At 39.5% G+C, this 19162-nt stretch overlaps 1 protein-coding gene across 1 annotated transcript; it reads right to left on the bottom strand.

Moving 5' to 3' along the window:
• Nucleotides 1–3078: 3078 nt before the first annotated feature.
• On the bottom strand, nucleotides 3079–6812 carry LOC111238971 (glutamine synthetase). The gene is made up of 7 exons (XM_022768716.1): nucleotides 6708–6812; nucleotides 5830–6017; nucleotides 5571–5732; nucleotides 4761–4907; nucleotides 4540–4667; nucleotides 4217–4416; nucleotides 3079–4097 (listed from the first exon to the last, which is right to left on the bottom strand). The coding sequence occupies exons 2-7, from the start codon at nucleotides 5993–5995 to the stop codon at nucleotides 3785–3787; spliced, it is 1116 nt and encodes a 371-aa protein (XP_022624437.1). The 5' UTR covers nucleotides 5996–6017; nucleotides 6708–6812; the 3' UTR covers nucleotides 3079–3784.
• Between the last annotated feature and the right edge of the window lie 12350 nt (nucleotides 6813–19162).

Genomic DNA, 19162 nt, shown 5'->3' with positions numbered 1-19162 from the left:
CAATGACATTTCCTCTCCATCTCTTCTTCCTTGTGCAGTATTTTGCACAAAACAACAAGCTACAGTTTTTCTTTCTAATCTGTTTTGCAAATTTCATCAATCTCTCATCCTTCCTAAGTCATGGCTTTAATGCAGAGGTCCCTTCTTCTGTTGCTCATTGTGGTAAGAAGAGCCAGTACTGGTTTGAACTAGTATGATGTGTTACACAACAACACAGCACAAGTGAGGACAATCATGTACATGCGCTGACAGCAAATCCATAACCTTTAAAAATGATGGATGCTCGGTGCACATGCTGTTTTCATTGCACCTCCATGTGCTATTATATGTTAGAATATCTAAATCTCAGTCACAGATTTTAATAATATGTAAAAATTGTAGTTGCCATGTATTTGCATTCCCTGATGCCATAGTGTGAGTGGATGCTAACTGACTGGGATCTTAAAGTTGTTTTTGGCCAGGGGGCTATTGTGCAGCTCCATTTATGAGACCCCATTTCATGTTTTTTTTTTCTCCTTACATAACATGGATGTGTTTTTTTTTTCTCCCGCTCCACACAAGAACCACCATGATGCAGCCTGTACATTCCGGTGGTTGTCATAGCAACAGGGCAGCATCCCTCTCCATCCTTTGTCCAGTTTCTCCCCCATCGTTTGAGCTTCCCAGGCAGAAGGTGGTTTGGATTCTGCATGCAAATCGAACCCCCCTAATTGAGGCTCGAAGCGAGGAAGTGGAAGAGGTTTTGGATGGTGACTGAATGTCATTGAGTGGCTTTCACACAATGTAGCGAGGCATTCAACTCCCCACAGAGATGGCATCAGTGTTAAGTAAGAGGAAGTGAACACCCAATGAAGTGCTGAAGTCAACAGATCCATACGGTTTTATGTTAGATAATGTATGTGTTTTGTCATATTCTGACGAAACATGTCTATAGGATATAAAAAAACATATTGGCACAGGTGGTACAAGTGGGTGGGTTGGGGAAAAGAACATGGTGTGTCTGCTTGCCTCTGGGAATGTAGGGTGTTTTGCTGGGAATAATGGACTGTGATGCGGTATGTGGGTCAGTTTAATTCCCCTATAATTGTATGTGTCAGTCAGTGGATGAGGTTTTGAGTTTAGGTTTGCGTCTTTGTGGCAGAAATGTGTGCACGTGTGTGGGAGGGACTTGAACTTTAACATTTCCCCCCTCTGTTCTTCCACTATTTTCAAGCTGTTTTGCACAGCAGCTACAGTATGAATGTAGACAGAAATAGAAATATTTTTATAACAGATTACCCCCTTTGCAGTCATTAATTACTTTGGAATTATGTTTATTCCATATAAAGTATTAAAGCATTGTTGCCTAATGACACATTTTAAGCTGTTTCTGTTTCCAAACTTTTGCACTCTATGACCCCAAGTTTTTACTTGAAAGTATGACACAAACTCTCAGAAACCTGCAAAGGCATGCTCAAAACAACATCTCAGGGGCGGAGAGGTTTCAGACTTTGGGGGAAAAGAAAAAAAGACCAAAACAAAGTTAGAGTACATGTGTTGGCTCCAGGCCAAGCAACATCCTCTGAAACAGGATTGAACCTGCCCTCAGTTTTATGATTGGTTAACTTGTTCCTGGCGAAGCCAATGAGTGAGCTGACTAATGTGCTGTTGTGAGGGCAGCCGGGATGTAGGGGAAAGGTCTCCAAGCAAACTTTGTTGTGTCCCTTCCCCCAAGTAGAGAGAGGACACCAGAAGTAAATGTTTATGTCCTGTAAAATGAAGATGTTGTGTGCTTCTTGAGAAGTGAAATGTCGCCCTGTTGTGTCGGTGTCAAAGAATTCCTTCACTGTGTTTATATGTGTGAAGTTCTGGCTCCCAACTCTTCAGTAGAGAAAACTTTGACTTAAATACTGCTGACTTGGCAGATTGTTAACATATGCAGAAGTGTTACGGAAATCTTTACAGCTATACTTTGCCTTATTGGACAATAAAGATAAATAAATTCAGCTAAAATAGACTCACCGTACAGCTGTAACTAAGCTCTGTCAACATGCTGTTCTAGTTGGTTTTTTAGTAAACAACAAAGTAAGTCTAGTTAACAGCCACAACAGTCTGTGGTGCTGTGTAGTTGTTTATGCGACAGCACTTCTGGGAATATTGGCCTCAGGCTGTTGCAGTGAAGGAGTCTAATAACTGTCTCGTGAGTACATCAGTTTCCAGTTACTTCCCACATGGTCCTAAAAAACACCAGCTAGAACAAAGCTGCTGTTGATCTCCGGCCAAGATATCAGCCAGACTGAAACATCAGAACCTTTGGCAAAACAGAGCGCAGCCAGCGAGCCTTTACTAGAGTTACCTTTAGGTGCACTTTGTTTTACTTTTTCTGTGTACTGCTCATATTAAAATGCTCTGTTGCAAGCTGTTTCAACAGTTTTTAAATGCAAGATATTTTAGACTGGAGGCCAATATCAACTGCTCCTGCAGCCAACGATAAGATGTAGCTGTGTTGTTTTGAACTATAGTGTCCACAAGACGACCTTAGCACCAGAGTTTTATGTTACATCTGCTCTATTATCACTGAATGTTGACTCTAGAATGTGGAGTTTTATGAATCATCCAGTCTACACTGAGCTAAACCAATGACAACTAATGTTTTCACTTTGCAGCTGGAAAAGCAAAGTGCAGTCCCATCCTATTACCTTGTTAAAGCAATAGTTTGACATTTTGGGAAATAAGCTTATTTGATTTCTTGCTGAGAGTTAGATCTATACCACTTATCTGCCCATTTGAAATAAGGCTACAGCTAGCTGCTGGTCAGCCTCACGTTAAGACTACAGCTAGCCTGGCTCAAAGGCAACAAATGAATCTACCAATGTGTTTGTGAGCTTTAGGGGCCTTTGGACAGATCCAGGCTTGAGGTAAGGTTTCCACTCTTTCTGCTAAGCCAACTGGCTGTTAGCTGTACTGTACAGGGATGAGAGTGGTATCAAGCATCTCATCCAACTCTTGGCAAGACAGCAAAACCGCTTATTTCCAGAAATGTTTAACTATTCCTTTAATTTTTTTTTCTTTTTTTAAGTCATGAGTCATACAGCCATGTTGTGATAAAAATAAAAGTTTTAAATGTATCAATAAAAAACACCAGGTTCAGTAAACTTGATGTTTTACCAAATCAGGTGCATTACAATATCGCAGTTAACAAAAGGATAAAACTCCTTGAGGAAATCTACAAATGGCATTATGGACAGATCCACATTTGAACAACATACGACTGGGTATAGACATCTACAAAGTGTACCATACAAGTTGACCCAGTGTGTCAAAAATCTGACGACATCAAATGTTGCCATTTAAAAAATAGACACTTCATAAAATCAAAGAATTAGTAACATCGACGACTGGATAGTTGAAAAGGCAGGTCAACATATATTAACAGTACATGAACTAGTCAGATTTATTAAGTTAGACATGCTGTCCAGCCTTAGCAGCTCTACTCTTCAGTGTCCATGTGCTTTAGTTCTTTTAGTTACAGACAAAAAAGGGAAAGATGACATGGGCTATAAAACAGTGTTACAAAAGTCAATCCCTTCAAAAGCAGAGGGGAAAGACATACCCTGCCATTACCAGCTCACAACTACCAAGGATCTCATTACCTTGTCATGTTTTAAGTTGACCAGCCAACTTTAAGCCATTAAAATGCAGGTTAAAATCATCTCAGTGGGAGAGAAAATAAAAAATACAGTACTAGTTTAAAAGAAAAGATAAAGTCAGGAGGGCAGTGGGTGTCAGTCCACGAGTTGTAGATTTAGTAATCCGCAGGTTCGTCTCCTTCCTCGTTCAGCAAGCAGGTGCGGATGAGGGCCTCGATCACAGCGTACGGGTCGCAGTTGGCCGATGGGCGGCGGTCCTCAAAGTAGCCTCTCTTCTCCTGGCCGACATTACGAGGAATGCGGATGCTGGCGCCGCGGTTAGCCACCCCTGCGGAGAATTCGTCGATGTTTGAGGTTTCGTGGTGGCCAGTGAGACGGCGGGCGTTGTCGAGCCCCCCTTTGGGATCATAGGCACGAATGTGATATTGGTGCCTCTTCCCAAGCTTCTCAATGGAATCTTCAATGGCCCTGAAAGCAGAAAGCACAAGAACTTGTCCTTTAATTCATGCAACACACACACACACACACACACACACCACATTAACAAAGCTGTCAAATCAACCTGCAAAAAAGCTTGTGACACTCACTTTAATCCACCATCTTCCCTCATCTCCTTTGTGCTGAAGTTTGTATGGCAGCCAGCACCGTTCCAGTTACCAGGGATTGGCTTGGGGTCAAATGAGGCAACAACACCAAAATCTTCACAGACACGGTGCAGGATGAAACGTGCCACCCAGAGATGATCCCCCATATTGATCCCTTCACAAGGTCCAACCTGGAACTCCCACTGAACACACACAAGTTCATTATAAGTTTTTTTTTTTTTTTTTTTTTTTTTTTTTTAAAACGACCGTTGAAACCATAAAAACACGTGCAAAGTCCAGACATATTACACTTCTATTCTCATTACCTGAGCAGGCATCACTTCTGCGTTCGTGCCACAAATCTGGACTCCAGCATACAGACAAGCTCTGTAGTGGGCCTCCACTATATCTCTGCCATAGGCTTTGTCAGCTCCCACGCCACAGTAGTATGGACCTGCAAATATGAAGATTGTTAGCCACCCAGATATTGAGTCATGTTTTGATAAGAGAAACACACTCATATGAAAACTTTGAATGACCTGCTCACCTTGTGGTCCAGGGAAACCATTAGATGGCCAGCCAAATGGATGTCCATCTGTTCCCAGAATGGTGTACTCCTGCTCCATGCCAAACCAAGGATGCTGTTCCTCCACCATATCCATCACCTTCTTACATGTAATTCGAAGGTTGGTTTCTGCAGAGAAAAAAAATATAACTTTTAGATCAGAAGACTAACACCAGTCCAGTCAAGTCCTGTTACCTGGGCCAGTTTTGCCAATCACTGTCAAAATAGCAATGCAGATTGGACAACATTCCAAATAATTCTCAGGTACTTTGTGTGAGATGTCCCCTCAAACCAAAACAACTTTAACAGGCCACTTTGTGTAAGATGAGCCAATTAAACTGTAAAATAATTCTTCAATTATAGTTTAAATTTCAATTTTGACCGTTTCATCCTCTTATTTTTGCCAAAACCTCCAACAATTTTGCTGGATTTAGCGCTACTTTACTGATCCATCTATCACTTCTACATGCACAAGCCTCAACGTCAACATGCATCAGTGTGCATGCACACGAGAATGAATGGGTGCATGCAAACGGAAATGAGTGCATTTGTGTCTAATCATGTGGATGTGTGCACACCTGTTTACACGAGTGTGTGCCACATTTCTACAATGAATGAAACATGACATCTTCAACATTTGTGAAGAAGACCAACTACAGTATTCTTACTGTTTTACTCTTATATTATTTTATTTGGCAGTGGACAACAGAGTTTGAAATTGTATCATTTTTTGCTACTTTATTGCAGATCACTCCATTCATTATGATATACATGTTACTACTTCTTTGTTACCTGCAGGTTTGCGGTTGTACTTCAGCACTTCACACAGGACCAGCTTGTTGGGGTCTTTGCGGAATGGATCACGGAATATGGCAGAAGGAACCAGATACATGTCGCTATTTGAGCCCTCAGACTGGTAGGTACTGGAGCCATCAAAGTTCCACTCAGGGAGATCTACGAGAGGAGGAGAAGGGAGGCAGCTATATTACAATGCATTAGGAAAATAATCTTTATTCGTTTACACGTTTTGGGGAAGACTGAGGCTGCTTACCTTCGATGCTCTTGGGCTCAAAATCCAGCGTCCTGGTTTTGCATCGGAGTCCCTCTCCAGTTCCATCAATCCAAATATACATGGCTTGGACTTTATCCCCCTGAGGGAGCTCCATGTACTGCTGCTTGACAGCTTTACTCAAGCTGGCGCTGGCCGACGTAGCCATCTTATTTCCTACTATAACACACCTGAGGAAAAGAGGAGGAGAGCAGGCGTGAGACCGCGATGTGCTCTGGATCACATGTTGCGTAACAGGGTTTCGGGGGGCAAAAAACAAAAAACAGCACCATTGTCTCTTCTTCCAGAAAGGAGAAAGGATAAAAAAAAAAACGCGTTGAGGATGTAAAAGGCGGCACATTTCTAGGTTTTTCTCACTCTCCACCTTGAAAACAAAGAAAAAAGCCACTTTCTACCTCCTGTGCATTACTGTTTTGACTGAATTTAACGAGACATGCCAGCTCACAGAGGCCGGCTCATGGAAAAAAACACACACACTGCAAATTCCCCCAACCCCCAATAAACACTCAATGTGAGAAGCTTACGCAAAAACACATCTTTACTTCACACCGTGTTGCCAATACGCTTGTTGTTGTAGTCATGACTACAATCAGACTTAGGCAATATTACATCACATACTTCCTCATCACCCTCCTACCTAAAACTAAAAGCATTATCTAAACATAAGCAAACATTTAAAACAGACTACATCACACCTGTAAAACCACTAAAGTGAGATAAATGCACACGTCAAGTACGAGTTCAGTCTAAAGTGAGTAACAAAAAAAAAAGAAGAAAAAAAAAAAAAAAAGTCTGGTACAAGCTGAACTCCCGCCCCACCAACACTGAGTGAAAGACGGAACAAGCAAACAAGTAATTACCTGGAGAAACGAGGAAATTGAAATAAAAACTAAAGGACTGACAGGTCCAGTGTCTTGTCGTGTGATGTTTCGCTAGTGTCTCTCTCATTCTCCGGTACCGACGCTCCGGATCCGGCCGCCTTTATAAGAGCAGGAACTGGGACGTAGCGTCTTTGATTGGTCGGAGAGACGGCAGTGTGTTTACTCCAAGGTGATGGAAGGCACATGCGGCCCAGCTATTGGACAGGCTGCGAACGGAGCCGCAACGCCCTCTAGCAGGGGCTCAGCCGCGTGTCACAATGCGTGACCCTTCACCGTGCGTGTGAGTGTTTGTGTGTTCTTGCGTGTGCATGTGCGTGTGCGCATCTTCCTCATCCTCACATGAGGACATGATGTGAGGAATTAAAGTGTGAACAGGCCTCAGATGGAGGCTGAGCGCTTTTGTGAGAACGTGCTTCATTGTTGGAGACGGACTCAACCGTGTGGAACAAAATGTACAACATCCTCTGCTTCAGCACAAAACCACCTGGTAATTCTTAGTACAAGACGCCACCGTGTGGTATAAATCAGTTACTGCAAGGTTCTACTGGTTTTAATGGGAGAGATTATGTAATCCTACTGAGAGAAATCCCGTGGCGTTGGTTCATTCTGGTTTTGCACTGGATGCCCACGTGAGAAAATGATGTGTAAAATGCATTCATAATAATCGTCCTTAAAACAATCAATAACACTGCAGATTGTTTCCTCACAGCAGTTATCTTTTTCCTTCTCTGTCTTAAATTAGGGTGATTTAATATTTATTGATTGATTATTGAGGAGTTTGTGTGCAAGATGTCGATGTTTTATAATCACCACATATTATTGGTCTTATATAATTGCCTAACATTGAGTGGTCCACAAAGTAGGTGACTCAGATCCTTTACAGTACAAATACCACAGTGTAAAAATACTCTTACTAAATACTTACTACAAGTAAAAGTCTTGCATTGAAGATCCTACCCAACTAAAAGTACAGAAGTATTAAATAAAAGCAATTGTTATGCAGAAAAATAAACCTTATTAATACTGATGCATCAATGTGTAAGCAGCATTTCCAAATTGTAGTTTCTGGAGGCAGAGCTAGCTTTAACTACTTTATATACAGTTAGGTATGTTGTCAGTGAAGATTATCAGGCATCTGGGTCTTGATATCTCTTAAGAGCTTACAAAGACAACTTAACTAGCTCATAGAGTAGGTCGAGTGAACCATTGGTTTAATTTTTGTTGTATTTTACTTTTTGTCATGGTTGGGTTTCACTACTGCTTCATTCATATGGAATAATAAAAACAGAATACCTAGTGGTTTCCAGTTTCCTCAGCTCTTGTACAGAGGTGTCGCTGCAGGTACAGAAAAGGTGCTTGTAGTTGTTTATTTTATAACAGAACAGCGCCTATATGCATGTACCGTTTTTCCATGAGTTTTAAGATATCAGCTTGTAAGCAGACTGACGCAAATGAGATCTAAAGCTCTAAGAAGCGCCAGGCCCTATCGGATACCTTCTGTGGCTGCAAATCAACATGAAACAACTGTTCCCTCAGTGCCAAAGAGCATAAAGATGTCGACTTGTTTCTCATTCCTCAAGAAACCTCCAGACCTTGTGGCATTAAGCTTGGTTTGAACTTTAACCTAACTTTAAGAAAGGGTAGTACTGCAGGTGGGCATGAATGAACAGGTCTGCTGTTGGTTACTCATAGGCAGGGCTGAGGAGACAGAGTAATGTACATATGTGTCATAACCCATCACAATACAAAGAGCACAATGGGAGCTGGTCTGAAGAGGAAAACTCTGACAGTGGCCCCTTTAGAACATCCGATGAATTAAATGATGATAAGAAAATTGATGCCAGCGTGTCAATGAAAACACTGCTCTCAAAGAGTTGCTGAATGTCATCTTGAAGAGCTGAGCAACCCTTCCGCTCATTTTTACATCCCAAATTTTGCCAAGCCTTGATGAAACAGTAAAAATCCCTTCATGTTTGCTTACTGTTGCTCACTGTTGTATCATTTTTTGTCCATCAGTGTCATGATGAACACTTTTCTGCAGGCTAATCTGTTCATACAATGGCGCAAGGTCCTCATCAAGACTTTATGTGGGCCCAGGGCAAAAATACTGCTGCACCACCTGGGACTGTGACAACAGCTGGACACTTGAAGATGCTTCTAAAGACAGAGGATGTCCCCACCAAAGCCCTGCAGCAAGTTCTGCCCTGAATGTCCCTGCAGTGTATCTCTGTGTTGTTATTAGAGGCAGAAATGCACCATGTCCACAAACATGCATCTTATCAGCCTGCAGAAATGTGATGCTCTGGATTCAAACTGGTGAGCATGATGTGTGCCAGATGAATTTAGTAACAAAAGAGTATTAATATTAACAGGCTCTTCTATTTATGAATAATTGTTGACATTTCCTTCCTTCATATTCACTGTCAGTATATATTTTCCTATGTGCTTCAAACATTTGTTACTTGTTTGAACAGCTTCATGCTTCCTTTTATATTTTACTCTAGATAACAAAGACAAACGTTTTCTCACATAATTGTCAATTAAACCTTCATGAGAGATCTACAGAAAAAATATATCACATTATATAATAATTATCCTATGTAACCCTGTGCTATAAATTTGTATTCACTTTTGCAATTCAGTGAGTGTACAGCACCACCTGATGGACTAAGAGCTCCAGAGCAGAGGATGAAGGCAAGGAGGCTCACTGAGGTTATACTAACTCCAAATCCCCTGAGAGACTTTCTTCCCTCTGGTAAGCCAACAAATGATATCACTGATGAGGTAACACAAAGACACTGTGACAGAAGAAATGCTTTAGTTAACATCTGTGTACAAATACACAGCAGAAAACTGTGTGTAAAACTCAGTGCCCAAAGTTCCTACAAAGAGTGTGAAAATGAAGTTACAGGTAGAATTTTGACCCTATTTTTACACCTGAATCTTATTGGACAATGACAATGCATTCACAAAGCAGGGTCCAATCAGAGGGAAGTGGTTCTGTTGCCTTCATGACCATTGGCACCGACAGCGTGGGCAATATTTATGAAAAAGGAAAAAAGAGGAAGAAAGCTCAGCTGAAGCTGGTGTAAATCGCTGCCACTGCTGCAGCACCATCTCGAAAATTGTCTCTACTCTAAAGATTTTAACAAAGAAATGAAGTTGTACTCAACCTTTACATTTAGCATATGTGTACTCAAAATAATAAGTTGACACTTGTGGCAGTTTTATGTTGAGAGAGCAGAACATTTTTGTGTTCATCTGAACTTAATTTTTGTTAATTTATTTTGTTGCTTTCACAGCAATCCCGCCAGTAAAAATATTTTTCTTATTGGTGTCAGAATCACCATATAATTCATGAGCATGAAAGTTAATTCCTAACGTAGTTTAATTTTGACTTAAAGGTTATTTACAGGCTTTTCCCAGAGCTTTTAACCACGCTTTAGGTTGTTAGGGGGTTTAGAAAAAGGGGATGTCATCATTTTTGCTGAAGAGAGGGTTATCTGAAATTTTTTTGGAAGAGTTTAGATTTTTATTCTCCCCTCTGATTGTAATTTTATTTTAGCCTTCCCTTGTGAGATTATACTGTATGTAAAAAGAAGTTCAAATATTTGCATTGTAAGTTTAGATGAAAAAATGTTAGTGCATTTCGCAGGTCAAAAATGAGCATTTATGGTATAAAGAGAACAACAATTCTGTTTCTGTTTCAGGGTTTATTTTCCCCATTACTGTCAACTGCTGGCTATTTGGACCAAAATGCCAATTTTAAGAATTAGAGTAGATGTTTACCTTTCAACTCGTTCTCATTCCCAGCTCCATCACTTTATCTGCATCATAACAAAAAGCAGAGCTATTGTCAAATTAAGTCATAAATTTAGCTGAAAGAAAATAATTGATTAAATAATAGTGCAAAATCAATACTGTGTTTTCAAGACGCAAGCAGGGTAGAAGGTATCCCAAAGTTCCTACAAATCTTATTGCAAAGCTCAATATAATCCTTTTTTGAGATTTTCTTTTCCAACATAGCAATTAAAATTATTAACAGGAATCATGAAATCAGTAATATGACTGTTTCTTGCAGTTTCTTTAAACATATGTAAGACCATTGTTTTTAAAATGCGTGGTTGGGTACAAAAAATGATATCAACAGGACAATTAATTGTGAGTAACCAGGCAGTATATTTATCACTATCTACTGTATATTCTGTCAGTGCAGTGTGCAGACTTATACTTATACCGATACTGTGGGAATCTGATGCAAATGTCAGTACAAGTCTTATCAGTCACTTTGATATAGTGACACTCATTTCCTAATAGAACTGAAGTGATTTGAGGTTTTCCTGCTCCTATATTTTATGAGTTTGTCTTCATCTCAGCTTTTCTTACTGATTATTTTCATGCAGATAAACATTTGAGTGAATCTATCAGAGGGGCTTTCTCTAAAGACAGAGAGCACAGAGGTCAGTGCTGTACTTTGCAATTCTATCAACAGATGACTGATCTATCTATCTATCTATCTATCTATCTATCTATCTATCTATCTATCTATCTATCTGGCCTTGACATATCAGCATTTTAAATGTTATATTTAATTTCTGTCATTTATTTTCTCTTCTGGTTGTTTTTTTATAATTAGGCTATTCTCTTCTAATTCTAATTTTAGCTCTATTTTCTATCAAATTTGCTTCAGAAATGAAAGAGTTAATGTCATAAAACCATGAAAATAGTTATCCAATCAGAGTTTTCGAATAGCTGTCGCTGTAATCACTCCACCCTCCCCGGTGAAAAGTCAACAGAACATTGTGAGGATACTTCTAATTTGTAGGCAGCAAGCTAATGGAAACAGATACCCAAAGCCCCCCAGATGGAACTTGAAAAAATGTTGGGTTGGCGGAAGGGAAGGAGAAGAGGTTTCAATGTGCAGTGGAGTTTACTCAGCAATATCCACTACTTGGAATACTTTTTTGAAAAACCCTTTTGATTATTTTGATGTGTGGACCCCCTCCATGGCTTCAAAGTTAGGGAGTTGCCACCATTTGCCTCCTCGTTTACAGCCAGTAAATCTGACTTAATTATTACTTTGGTAGTCATGGTCACTGACTTCTGGGGGATCTATCTGAGCTAACGATGTACAGCCTATTGACAAAGGTTTCAACAATCGTATCTATATGTGTGCTGATACTCTGCTTTGGACAAGCTGTAAACTCGTCACCAGCGACCCGATGGGTTTTAAAATGGATTTAGCCTCCTCAGTTTTTCTCTCTTTCTGTTTAAGCTTCATATTAAATAAAAAAAATTTCGCCGAGATATATTGGTTGTGAGACACGACCAATGAGAAGCGCATTCTCTGTTTGGGTAGTGGAACTTAACAAGACAGTCAGGCTGAGGGAGAACAAGACGGTTTCCTTCTATCTTATATAAATAGCCATATTTTAGCTAGTTGTCTAACCTGTAATATTTTTCTCCCATAGAGTGAATTGCAGTGAATTGAGTCTCAAAAATACAAAGCGCTTCCCTTAAAAATTCCACGTAGACCTCGTCTTTTACTTTCCAATTACTCATTTTAGGAATGGTTGACAACCCTAGACTTGACACACATCTGTAAATAGGCATGTTTATGGCCATGGACAAATGGCATCTAAGCTTTAACCTGCTAAGCTCTAGGGATGCTGGGGGATATGCCTTGCCTGGACAGGCATACCCAAAATAGATCAAGAATAGCTCCACAACTATCAGGTCCATTTGCAAGAGCTTGGTCACTACAAATAGTTAAGACCTCAGAGAATATATTGCATGTGTCAGTAACATTGTGACTGTTACTATAGCTGAGTAAATTGTGATAAACCAAAGGAAAAATCTTTTTTTTTTTGTCCTCGCCTAGAATTTATTTTAAACTAGACAGTGGATAACACCATGATAACAATGATCCCATGCACTGGGATGCCACTGATTTCATTCAGCAACTGTAACAATGTAGGTAGAAATACCACAAAGCACACAAGTTCTACAAAGGTTTTAGTAGGGATGAGGCCAGGTGAACTCTACATTTGGACACTTGGATAGCCAAGGTATCCAAAGTGTGCCAAAGGGGTTTTTTACCTCTTGAAAGGAAATCTGGCAACAAAATACTAACGATTTCCACTACAAGAGGCTATGTGCACACAATACAGCCCTTAGCCACTTCATTTACCCTGTCCATCATCAGATTCTACCATCGTGCACTACCTTTGTGTGTTTAAAATTCAATTTAGTTGTATAATTTTGTCTCCATTTTGCCTCTGAATCTCTTCCAGGGCATCAAAATTGCAATATTATGTTGATTCTACTTCGTAGACAGTGTGAAAGTGAACAATGAACATAAAACATACTATTTACAAAGTTCAAAATACAATAAAAGTTGAATCGGCTGTGCGTCACGCGTAAAATCCCAATCTGCGGTGAAAGTCTTGTGTTTACGCACTGGTGTAGTATCGCGAGGAAGCAAGTCTCATAGGAGTGTGACATACCGTTCGAAACCTCGTGAGATGAAGAGATCGATGATTCTGTGTTTTTAAACGACAGTATCACCAATCGCGCGCTAGATGGCAAGAAAAGACCATATATGAAATTCAGGCTTGGGGATCAGTTTCTGCTATCCAGGCTCCCATCTCGGCCAACTTGACTGGAAAATCGAACGGTTAGCCTCAAAATGACCACGAAAGGGTAAGGAAACAATATTTATTGATTTTGATTAGAACCGCTTTGGGATTTGATGGAATATTTAGTCATAAACCCAAAATTTGACATGTGGACTAAAATGAGAAGTTTGGCCCCGTGTTTGCTTTGGGGCTAACATGAGCTGGTCAGCTCAAGCTACGCTGTGCTTGCTATCAATGGAAAGAGTAGCTTCTCTAGTTTCATAGGACACCCAGCATGGTGGGATGGTAGCGGATTACATGTACCGTCGCGTTTAATTTCGACTGGCCGTTTACATTGATAGGGGTCTTATTTTGAAACAAACAAATATTCTTTGAACTAAATAGACTTGAACTGTTGTGTTGGTAGCGTTAAAGCTTCGTCTTTTAGAAGCATTAAATTTGTATACACATTTTAAAATTAAAACTCTTTTAAATAAAAATCAGTTTATAGATTGTTACTTTTTAGGTTTTTCAAAAATGCATATTCAGGACTTGATTATATTTAACCACTGATTCACAAGTCATTCATTAGTCCAGTGTCACACTTAAACCCTCACATCTGGGAAGCCATTTATTTTCATTCATTTTGAATTATGGAAATCAATTTACAGAAACTTGAAACTTGCTTGAGATACACATCACAGTGAACATGCCTCATTGGCTGGAGCAAAACACTGGGGCCAGACCTATAATCAGGAATGTCTGTGACTGACTGACTGACTGAGAGATCATAGTTCCACCATTGGTCGGCCGAATGCCATGTATTTGAGTCGGAGTTTCCCCATTGGCTGTTGCTCTTTCAAAATGAATTGGTGCAAACATTTTCTATTAGAGGGGTATTTACAGTGTTGCCAACTTAGCGCATTTGTCTCTAGAGACATCTAGAAACTTTCTGGACAAACCCTGGCTACTTAGAAGAGAGTTGCCTGTGAGTGGCAGCAGTAGTTTGTTACCCAGATGGAGGCTGTGCACTGTTGGAATAAGAAAGGTATTGTTTTTCTTCTGTATTTCTCTCTGAGTGATCATTTTACAAGTAAATATAGCTGAAACCACTGCACAGTCTTTGTTTTTAATTTGTGTTTGGTGATTTGGTCAGACAATGTCACGGTTATAAAATCAGGATTTTAGCAGTGCAGAGCAGCAGCTTGGAAATGGCTTGGAAGTTAACATGTAGTCTTAATGGGCCATGTTTCAGTCACTTAAAATTTTTTCAGTTTTCTGATAATATAAACTGAAAAATATGTAAATGAGAACAGCATTATTGCGAATTCAGCTGTATTAAAAAACGGTTTATGTGAGCACAGTGAGTAGGAGAAAGGAGCAAACAGAGAAAGGACTGAAGCTGGCTCACACTAGGCAGAATGCAAATGTGACACAATGATGTCAGTTGTTAAGAGCAGTTCCACAACAGTTTTCAACTGCATCCAAAGTTTCACACACTGATCATACACGGTCCAGCCATATACAAGGTTTTCAGCTAGTCTTGGGTTTTACTTTGTTAAAGTGAGATTATGTCACATGATAATGCAATTGAGAGCAGGGACATCTGGGGTTTGATTTAATTACTGAACAACAGCCATTTATGCAAGAAATTATTAAATAAGACAAAATGTCTGCCTAACTCTCAAATATTAGATGTACAGTCTCCTTAATTGACAATGATAATAATACTGGATTATTTCTTTAATGTAATTAGAATCCAGATTCTTTACTAGTTCTAATACCACACGATAAAAAATCTGCTAAAAGTAAAAGTATTCATTGTGCAGTATCCATATTATATTATTACTGATGAATTAGCGTGTAATTTTTTTAATGCTGGGTAGTTTAATCTACAAGAATGTACCATTTTCTGTTCATTGATCTTATGTTTTCTGTACAACATTTGCCTCTGAAATGTAGTGTAGGAATAATATAAAATGGAGTAAAAGTAAAAGCATAGTACAAGTAGTTCACATTTGCAGTACAGTAGTTACTTTCCACCACTGACTAGCGTTTTAGCAGTTGCAGTTATTTTCACCTGCGTTAATGAATGAACTTTGTGTGATATAAGACAAGGAAATCAAAAATGTGTGTGCTAAGGAAATTGCCTGTTTTACCAGCATTAATGTTGCATATCATTCACTAATAGTAATGATTCCTTTCAGTAAACAGCTCTGATGCTGTGTTGTTGTCTAATGTGAAACCACCTTCTCTGGGTTCCTCCCTACTGTTGCTTACAGCTTCATAATTCTTTAAACCATCTTAATATTTGATCAAACATGCAAATGACAGTGAATATAAAACACCAGGAGCATTGTGAGATAAAACAAAAAATGATTTTTTCTGTAGAGTCACTTGATATTCCAGCAGAGGGCAGCAGCTACCAATATAGGGCTTAATGTGGCAAAACTGTGTTCCATGGTTTCTTTTTTGAATCACTGAGCAACCTAAGTGGCATTTTAACCTTAACCTGGAGATTTTTTTTATCGAGGACACCCCATGCATTCACCAGAGAAACGTCATACAAAACCAGTCTTTACAGTGTAATTCTGTTCATTTAAAGGGAATATTCACCATTTAGTTTGACGAAAATTACTACATGTCAGATATTGCATGATGTGATGTGAATTTGTTGTCAAAATATAACCGGAGGCCTCTGTGGAGAAGAATGAACAGGGTGCAGTGGTGCTATTTTTAGCAAGGATATCAATATAACATATTTAGGGGACATTTTTTGGTAAAAATTAAGGATGTTTTTGACTATATGTGACTCCACCACTGGAGATGTATTGTACAAGTATACATTTAGAGAAGGGGATTTTGAGTAAAGTGCACCACAAACTTTCTCTCAAGACTTTAAAACTCACCTCCTGGTTTGCAGGTTTGTCAGTCAGCACGGAGGTTGATGAATAATCCCCCACATATCTTACACCTTCGTCCCCTTCAACCTTTTAACAATTAGGCCCTAACCCGTACGATCCCTTGGACATCATATATCATCATGTCCTCTACAAACCACAGGACAACACTACCTTAAAAATTAATAAGGCTGACAACATACTTGCCGCTATTTCAATGCCCAGCATGTCCTCTGTGACTCATCAGTTCAGCTGTAAATCAGGCCAGGAGGAGCCCCGAGGGACTGTGTTCCTCTAAAGCTCCTTCAAAACACTCTATATGGAGCATCAATATGCAAACACTTTGCAATAACACTTATTGGCACAGCAGCATGAAATTCTATTGATTGTTCAAATGAAAATCAGCAGGAGCACTAGCTGCCGCTGAGATTGTTGCCTTTGCGTGATTTTTGTCTATGTTCTCTCTCTGGTATCAGCGAGGATGAAGGCAGAGCAGCGTGAGGCATCATGGGTTATATTTAATCCAGCCTTGCTCTTCCTTGGGATAATAACTTTTTTGCTCCATTCCAGGACTTGTCTGTCATCTTGACATGGCAATATCTCCCAACTCCACTGTTTCATAGTCAGTTTCATTTATTTCCAAATACCATTTCACACCCTGCTGGCTTTAACTAGGTATTATACAGCGTGTGGGGAGTGTGCTGCAGATTGAATCGTGACAGAGACAACAACGTTTCTGGTGAAAAATAAGTGAATATTGTAAGTGGCAGACTATATAAAATGATTTTTTGCTCCATTTTCTTGGCATGAATTTGTGTGTTTGTCATCCTGGTCTCTCAAATTCATGTGGGATGTCTACAGCTGATAAAATATAGCTGACTTTATTTAGTTTTCCAGTTTTTAAATTCAGTGTATCCTAAACATAGAACAGTGAACACAGAGTTCATGCTCCTTTGAACCACAGTTTTAAATGGAAATTATGCCTTATTAAAATAGCAGATATTCTATGTTATGAGTTTACAACTACCCTGTATCCTTAACTTACATATTTAAAGCCTCTTCAAATCAATTTCCTCGTCAGTCTATTTCCAGTGTCCACTCCAATTGCACCATGAAGTAAAATAATATAATTACAGATTATTCAATAAATTTTTACAGAATCTTCCACTTGGTCATCATAATGAGATTAGTTAATGTTTTTTTTGACTGTTGAACTGTAGTTACAATTTCTAGCTTTGAGAGCACACACACACACAGACAGACACACACACACACACACAGACACACACAAACACACACACACACACACTGAGGTGCGGACCTGTGTGAGCTTCAGTGCAATATTGTATTTTGTAAAAAAAAAAAAAAAAAAAAAAAAAAAAAAACTATAATAAATATGTGATGGTAATTTGTCTCAATATCGAGGGTGATTATAGTTGACATGACTAGTTGTTTAACTTTATATAAGGAAACCAGACATGATCTCAGACACCACTGTGGTGAAGGCGAGGTAGCTGAAAGTGTCCGGTGGTAAAGCGTGGTACGCTGGAGTAAGGCTGTGTGATGTGTTCGATTTGTATAGTGTACTGTAGCTGTTATGATCTCACTTCTTTCTTAGACAAGTTATAGGGGGTTCAAGATGGCCAGGTCTCGTAAACTATACAGCCCCCCCCACAAATGGATTGTGGAAAAAAAAAGTACACATTATATTACAGTAATATGGCAGGACAGCAGTGTACTGCAGTTCTGATTATTTCATGACACTCATTTTTCACAGTCTGTCATTTCTGTACTTTATGAATCGATTATAGTTTAAGTTAAAGGAATAGTTTGACATTGTAGTAACTATGCTTATTGACTTTCTTCCCAAGAATTAGTATGAAGTTGTAGCAAGGAGATTTTAGCTTAGCACAATGGCTGGAAACAGTATATTTTAGTATGTCTTAGGAAAACTGAAGTGCAAATGCCGAGTTGCAGTTTTTAACTCTACCTGTTGTTTTTGGTCTTTATTCTGAACTAAGCTATGCTAATCATCTCCATATTGACCCAAGAGATTTTCATCTAACTCTTGTCAAGAAAGTGTATTTCCCTTAATGTAGAATTATTCCCTTAACTGTCGCTGTTTCTTTAGCACAGGTATTTCAGCTTAACATATGTCAGCCCTGTCTCCTAGAAATTATGGTTCTATACTGCAACAGGAAATATGTTTTGTAGGAAATGTATTCGCTGGCTGATGTTCAGAATCAATGTGTTTTGTGCATGAATGAAGTGCTACATTTATTAATGTCACCTGACTTGCCAGCAGGTGTTTGCATGGATGACGGACATGAAAACTGCACGACTGTCACTAGACACTGCGGTTTTCACACAGTCCTGTCTCTGGTTTAGACAACAGAAGTGCTTTGGTTAAGGTTAGAGAAAGATTGTGGTCTTTGTATTTGTTCTCTAGTCGCCCCTGTTTTCCTGTATAAAGCTTCAAATGATAAAATGCCACTTGTTTATGTCGCACAGATAAACTCAACCACAACAAAACCAGGATGAATTCCAGTATTTTTCAGAAACGTTATTGCATAATTTACCTTCACTCTCTTTTGCACAACAAAGAAATGAAAAGACAGGAATGTTTTTGTCATTTATTTATTCGTCTCCAGTAATTGCCCTGCTAACGCCCACAGCGGCCTCCATATGGAGAGATCGCCCACGGATGTGTGTGCTGTGATGCCAGTAGGTGGTCCTGCCCATGGCTTGGTGGGTGAGTGTGTATAGTCCCTGCTGCCACTGCCACTGACATATCAGAGCTGTTTATTAAGAGGATGACAACTCTATCAAGCCCCATAAGCGGGCCCTCGTGCACAGGAGTTCTTTTGTTACTTTCAGGGAGGGTGTCATCAATCTTGCTGCCATGCTACTCTCTTGA

Source organism: Seriola dumerili, unplaced genomic scaffold, assembly GCF_002260705.1.
Source record: "Seriola dumerili isolate Sdu_G_001 unplaced genomic scaffold, Sdu_1.0 BDQW01001821.1, whole genome shotgun sequence".
Taxonomy (NCBI): Eukaryota; Metazoa; Chordata; class Actinopteri; order Carangiformes; family Carangidae; genus Seriola; species Seriola dumerili.
Note: the sequence above shows the minus strand (reverse complement) of the source record. Positions and strands in the feature narration are given on the sequence as shown.